Source organism: Triticum aestivum, chromosome 6D (genome assembly GCF_018294505.1).
Source record: "Triticum aestivum cultivar Chinese Spring chromosome 6D, IWGSC CS RefSeq v2.1, whole genome shotgun sequence".
Taxonomy (NCBI): Eukaryota; Viridiplantae; Streptophyta; class Magnoliopsida; order Poales; family Poaceae; genus Triticum; species Triticum aestivum.
The window spans coordinates 63,052,883-63,060,078 of record NC_057811.1 but is presented as its reverse complement, the minus strand read 5'-3'; the positions used below and the strand labels follow the sequence as shown (position 1 = coordinate 63,060,078).

The following is a 7,196-nucleotide window of genomic DNA, read 5'->3' as shown; positions in this document are numbered from 1 at the left end:
CCTTGGGTAGACGTTCATTGCGGAGAGCCGGCACTAAACAAGGGACACCTCCAGTCCTCGTAGGGATACCCACGTCGACGGAAGCCGTCGGATAAGCCGGGGGTGTCTGGTAAGCCGTCAACTGAGGCACCTGCTCCGCCTCTTGCCGTGCTCTGTCTTGGTCTGTTGCGTGAAAGGCTCCGTTATGAGCCGGGCCATGGCCAGGTGGCAAGTCATGGCGTCGGACATTACTTGAGCCGGTCGCTGAAACCATGTGTCTGCTATAACTCGGGCTCCGGCCTGGACGAGGGGTTGAATGGATCCTGTCCCGGCTGTAAGAGTACGCCTCTTGCTGCGCCAGAGCTGTCTGAAGGAGCTCCCTGACCCGGCGGGTTTCAACCGCCGTTGGAGAGTCGCCATCAATTGGGAGAGCCGCCAGCCGTGCCGCCGCGGCGACCATGTTTTCCAGCGGGTTGGCATAATGACCCGGTGGTATTGGCACGTACTGAGGCGGGGCAGGGTTCACCCGGGGCGGTCCCATTACTTGGGGCTGAATTGGTGTCCCAGCTCCGGGTACTATGATCTCCGGCGGGTTACTAGACCCTGCACCTGGCGTGTTGAAGAGGTTTCGAGGATCGTAGACCAGAGGGAGTCGAGATTGGGCCTTTTGATGCCTCTTTCTCATGACCTCATTGGACGCGTTCTGATCCATCGTGAGCCGGAAGGACTGCGCCTGAATCAACTGAGTCTGGGCGTCGAGAGCCGCCCTCTCCGCAGCCATCCTGATCCCTTCCGCCGCCAGATCCTCCTTGGCTTTCACTAGATCTAACTTTAACTGTGCCACCTCCGCGTCATGCTGAGCTTGATCCGCCGGGTCAACCGTGGCGGTCAACAGGGCCGTCATCTTGTCCGTGAGATCCATCAGCACCTGAGCCGGCGAGGGCACCGGGTTTCCTGACCCAGCGGCAGGGTTTTGAACAGGCTGTGCACCGGCCATGAAGATTCCAACCCGGCTCGGCGGCTCAAAAGGGTCCGGAATACTGTCACCATCGGAACAACCCCTGAGCCTGCCATCTTGAAGTTGATACAACGAGTTTGACTCATCTGTGGACGACTCGCCGTCAGAGCCGGCGGCCGTCTCATCACCAGATCCAGATCCCTTCAGAGAGTCCTCCATGAACACATCCCACAAAAGCGTGCTTCAAGGCAGGTAGAGCCCGGGCGGGTCGTGCACGCTGAGCCGTCTCGATGAGATCGGCGCAGAGATCCGGCTCAGGGCCCGGCTCACCAATCTTGCCAATGAAGACATGAATTCCGCCAAAGGGGACCCGGTACCCGTACTCAATTGAGCCGGCGTCGGGGCCCCAGTTTGCATCGTCGATGTAGAGCTTGCCGCGACGACTCTTGGTCATCCGGCCCACAGCGTATCCCTTGAGCCCTTCGAAGCTGCCCTTCAAGAACTCAAATCCACCGTGCGCTGGCCCCACGGTGGGCGCCAACTGTCGTGGAATTGTCACGGCAGATGTCCTCGAGCTAGGACTTAGTCGTGGAGCCATCGCAGCTAGGAAGCTTAAAGGGGTTAAACGGGACAAGGAACACGAGGGTTATACTGGTTCGGCCCCTTACGATGAAGGTAAAAGCCTACGTCCAGTTGAGGTGGTATTGATTAGGGTTTCGATGACCAGGGAGCTTAATCGCTATGCCTGGCTCTCGACGAGATCTTACTTGTCCCTAAACCGCCGCCGGGTCGCCCCTTTATATAGAGAGGTTGACGCCCAGCGGCTCTCAGAGTCCCGGCCGGCTCATAAGAGTGTCCGGCTCGGACTCTCAACTATTCTTGCCTTACACTACAAGTTCTACCATAATGGCGGTTATCACTACGGGCCCTAAGCCATCTCCGGGTCTTAGGCCCAATCATTGACCCGCCGTCTTCAAGCTCGGTATTGGGCTTCGCATGATGACCATTATGAGTAACCCGGCCCCTCCTGGCGGGTGACTCTAAGGGTTATATCCTCAACACCCTCGCCAGTCGCCGGTTGAAGCTTTTCAAAAATATGGTTGAAGCTTTTCACGTCAACGGTTGCAACTTTTTTGTTCTGTACTCGCAGGTTGAAGCGTCCTATAAAGCCAGTTGAAGCTTTTTATAAAACCGGTTGAAGCTTTTCAATTCAACGGTTGAAGCTTTCTCAAAAAATGACGGGTGTGGATTTTTTATCTCATAGTGGTCCGATGAACTTCTCTATTCCGTCGTTTGCATCTTTTCATACTACGGTTGAAGCTTTTCGTATGAACGGTTGTAGCTTTTTTCAGTGCATGGTGTCCGGTTGAAGCTGGATATACCGCTAGTTGAAGCTCTCGAATTGAACGGTTGTAGCTTTTTTGGTGGTCGGTTGCAACATTGGTGGAGGAGAAAAAAAATGCTTCCAAAGTTCGTCTTGAAGCAGATGGTTGCAGCGGTGGGGGAGGAGGTTGCGCACTCACGGTTCCAACATAGGGGAGTACGAACAGCAGCTCACGGATGGTATATTCCATGGCGGCTTCCAACTCCGGCTCGCCGGGCGCGGAAGGAACCTGCAGCCGGGGGGGAGGGGGGGGGGGAGGGGCGAGGGTGGCCAGCGAGAAAAGAAAGGGATCTGAAGGATGGAGGTGACCTACGCGGAGTTAGGGCTAGCCTGCGACAGGATCTGAAGGAGGAAGAAGGGGATCGGGAGGAGCGCGAGGCGTACGATGCACTTTGCCTCGCTTCGATCGAGTGGCCCGCGCGGGACCGGCGGAACGGTTCGGCCGGCGCGCCGTTCCTAAACACTTCCCATAATTACGTGCTTCCTTTCATTCCATTCTTGTTTCCAACTCTACAGGTCATGCTTCATAATTTCCGCTACCAGGACATGTGTTGTTGTATTTAGAAGCACAATTTTATGATGGTTGAAACATGTCACATGTAATATTGATGCATTATATTTTATGTTTTGGTGAGTCATTGGAAACATAGTTTGATAATTGTTGAAGCATGAACAAAGTACTACTGATGCACTGTAATGGGTTGTGTAAAAGAAAGAAGCAAATCATGAGGTCTCGATCTCGTCGTGACCAAAGAGGCGGGCGACGAGAATTGGGATGGCTTCCAGACTCCAGTAGGTGGGGGAAGTCGCAAGCGACATGAAGAGAGCGACATCGTGTAGGCGATCCACATGCTGAGATGATCGTTCTCACATGGCTATGCTCACCGTGACAAGGGATCGGCCATCAATGGTCTCGCTCATGGTCGTCAGTGGCCGATCTCGTTGGCCTTGACGGACGCAGATCACGGCCACGGCGCCATGGATAATTAGCATCTCGGTAGATCACAGCCACGAGCATCGTGTCGATGCGTATCGGCAGATCACGGCCACGGCCTCCATGGAGAATTAGCCGATGCTCATCATTGATGGGGAGCCGCTTCATGTCGACGTACTCACCAACGAGATGCTCTCGCCCCCGCTCTCCATCGATCGAGATCCTCACCACCGTCACTGGCCGCAACCGTGACGCGCATGAAGCTCTTGGCTGGCGGCTGCGGTGGTTAACCTAGCCAGATCGTGGTTTTTTCTGAGAGAGAGGCCAGATCGTGGTTGTGGAAAGGTTGGGCGTATGGGATTATATAAGGCAGTGTGCAAGGCGTCTGATCGTTTTTTTCAAAATCCAACGGAAGAGAAGAGGTCTGATCACCACCGCAGGATCAGACTACTGATACAGAGAGTTTCCCTTATCATCCAGCAGCCCTCGGGGCAGATTGAACGACTTTTGATACATTAATAAAGCTCCTAGTTCGTTGCAAAAAAAATGCTTTATGCTAGTATTTCGAGAAAAAACTTAATCAAATAAAACTTGACATCATTAAACTCGCTCCGATATACTCCCTTCATCCCATAATATAAGGTCGTTTTTGATACAATGTCAAAACGTTCTTATATTATGAGACTCAAAATGCTCTTATATTATGGACGGAAAGAGTACTATATGCCAAATGGAATATGATGACATTTCATAAGGATATATTTCATTGTTATACAGGCGCATGCACACGCGGTCGATTCGCGGCTGCATGAAACGAATACAAAGAAGGAAGCATCAGGAAAATCGCTCGCCGAGCGAGTCAAGGCTAGATGCCTGTGGCTGAATTACATCCCCCCTTTCCTTGCCAATTTTCTAAGGCAAGATTGTAATCAAAACCTTTGATCAATAAAGCTCATTGATTCGATGTGTAGTGTTGGCGAGTTCAGGCTTTGTAGCCACCAGCAGTGGCGCCGGCGCTGGCTCCAGGGGTGGCGGTGGCCGTGGCTGCGGCAGCGGGCTTGGCATCCTTCTCGGCTTGGGTCATGGCATTGATGGCCTTGCTCAGAGCGGTCTGAAAGACGGTGAATTTTACCTCCGGCGCCGCGGCGACGGTGGCGGCGTAGGCCTGCTTGACAGCGGCCTCGAGGGCGGGGATGAACTTGTAGCTCTCGTATGTGCCGCCCGTGGTCTCCTTGATGGCCTTGTTGAAGGAGGACTCGAAGACGGTGAACTTGTCGTTGACCGGGGCAGCGTCGGCGGCGGTGGCGGCGGTCCTGAAGGCGGCGTCGACCTGGTCGATGGCCTTCAACTCGCCGGTGGGGACCCCCTTGACCTCCTCCTCGGCGGGCTTGACGGAGTGGACCTCGAGGGTGCCGGAGATGACGCGGAGCGACTCGGTGAGGGTGGCGACGTAGGCGTCGTACTTGGTCTCGGGGGTGGCGCCCTGGGCTTTGTCGTAGGCGAGCTTGTAGGAGAGTTCGAGGCTGCTGGAGAGTTTGGCCATGGAGCTGGACTGGGCGGCGTACTGGCCGGTGGCGGCGCCCTTGAGGACCTCCGCGAAAGCCTTGTTAGAGGCCGCGCTGAATGTGGCCTCAAATGTCTTGTACTTGTCCGCCGCAGGGACGCCGGCTGCGGCCGCCACGGCCGCCTTGAAGCCGTTGTTGATATCCTCCATCAGCTTCTGCTCTGGAGTCGTCGCCTTGGGCTGGGTCCCTGGGGCGGCGGGGGTGGCCGGGGCGCCGGGGGCGTAGTCGGCGTAGGAGACGGCCGGCCCCGCCACGAGGGCGACGGCGAGTAAGAGCGCCACCGTGTACTTCTGCACCGCCGCCATTGCTGCTGCTCTTGGAGAGGAGAGGAGAGATTGTGTTGTGTTGTGAGGATGAAGGAGGCGTGGCTCTCGCTTATCTCTCTCTATATATATACATACATACCTGCGAACGTACGGTGTGGTGTCATGGTGGGAGGCCAGGAGAGCTTTACGCGCCCAAATTAGCAATGCTCCTTCCGCTCTGCCTTCCGGCTTCCGCTCTCCTCCCCTGGAAATCCTGTACTTACGGGTCTCTCCTTTACACTAACCTCTTACTAATCCCGTGTTAGGGGCAAAAATGCTACACCTAATTGAGGGTGAAGGCACGAGCCAGGATTAGAAATGAGGGTGTGAAGCACACAATAATTGCACACGAAATAAAAGATTGCCATATATAAGTCTTGGGTGTGGCTAGATCTTAGTCAACTTGGTTAGTAAAATGACACAACATATACGAAATATTAAAAGAAAAGTTTGCACAGATCTTCACCTAAGAGCTCACGAATATAGGATTGACCGAGGCTTCGTTAAGTCACCGTCGACTGAGATTTAGCAACCCGGGTACATGTAGCTCGGTATCACCGCGGTCCGTATTGTCACCGGGATATGTGCTGCCAGACTATTTATATTCAGCCTCGCAATACCCACAGCGAGTCATGGGCCAGGAAAGAATACGTCCTTACATGGGGCATGCATGGTGACTATTATAGCTCATGTCATTTTTCAAATTAGTCAGTAGTGTTGGAGGGATTGACCATGGATAGCCTCATCAGCACCCCATAGTATTTCAAGACATCGAGGCTAGCAAAGCCCTCGCCCCTCCCGGACGCACGGTTGGCTCCCTGGGCCGGCTGGTCCAGGAGGCCGGCTGCTAGAAGATGGCGTGTTCTCAGAAGGCGGCCTGAGGGAGCCGGCACCTAGCAGGCGGACCTGCGTCCCCTCAAAGTTTGCACCCATTTACTACGACGAGACGTGGCGTGGCTGGTCGGTGTCAAAACCGGCGGATCTCGGGTAGGGGGTCCCGAACTGTGCGTCTAAGGTCGATGGTAACAGGAGACAGGGGACACGATGTTTACCCAGGTTCGGGCCCTCTCTATGGAGGTAATACCCTACTTCCTGCTTGATTGATCTTGATGAATATGAGTATTACAAGAGTTGATCTACCACGAGATCGTAATGGCTGAAACCCTAGAAGTCTAGCCTGTATGATTATGATTGTCCCTACGGACTAAGCCCTCTGGTTTATATAGACACGGAGGGAACTAGGATTGTATAAAATCGGTTACAAAGAAAGGAATCTTCATATTTGGACGCCAAGCTTGCCTTTCACGCCAAGGAGAGTCCCATCCAGACACGGGTAAGAGTCTTCGGTCTTGTATCTTCACAGCCCATCAGTCCGGCCCATGTCTAACAGGCCGGACGCCCGAGGACCCCTTAGTCTATGACTCCCTCAGTAGCCCTTGAACCAGGCTTCAATGACGAGGTGTCCGGCGCGTTGATTGTCTTCGGCATTGCAAGGCGGGTTCCTCCTCCGAATACTCCAAAATAATCTTCGAACACAGCGAACGTGTCCGGCCCTGCAAAACAGGTACCACACACAACCGCAGAGCATAATATTTTTCAAGTCCAATCTGCTGACAACTTTTTGCAGCGTGACATCACGTCACCACCCGGTTATTATTTCGAACCGTTCTTTGGCATGTCGCTCCACGTTTCGAGACGCGGTTTTATTGGCACGTCTTGTCGAAGCAGAGATCGTGTCCCCTTATTCCGGGATTCTCATCAATACGGGCGTGGGTAACTCAACCTTTCCGTTGGGATGATTCCTTAGGAATAGGCAGGTTTCAAGGCTTAGGATGAGGCGTTCGATATCCATCGTCTTTATAAAGGGGCCAAGGGTCGTCTTTCTTTTTTACGTCGACCCCTTCCTCAGCCTTTCCAACCTCGAGTTCTAGCACCCAAGGTTTAATTTTATTGCTTCGAGCTTCCCAATCATGTCCGGACCCAGCCCTCAGGGCCGGTGGGTGGCTTCCTCTGTTACAAAGGAGGATATCGCGAAGCTCCGGGCGGCAAGATACCTGACCGCGGAAATCCC

General features: G+C 54.0%; 1 protein-coding gene across 1 annotated transcript; it reads right to left on the bottom strand.

Moving 5' to 3' along the window:
* Positions 1-3,975: 3,975 nt before the first annotated feature.
* Positions 3,976-5,189, bottom strand: LOC123141076 (pollen allergen Phl p 5.0101). Its single transcript, XM_044560309.1, has one exon. The coding sequence runs from the start codon at positions 5,123-5,125 to the stop codon at positions 4,238-4,240; it is 888 nt and encodes a 295-aa protein (XP_044416244.1). The 5' UTR covers positions 5,126-5,189; the 3' UTR covers positions 3,976-4,237.
* Positions 5,190-7,196: the final 2,007 nt, after the last annotated feature.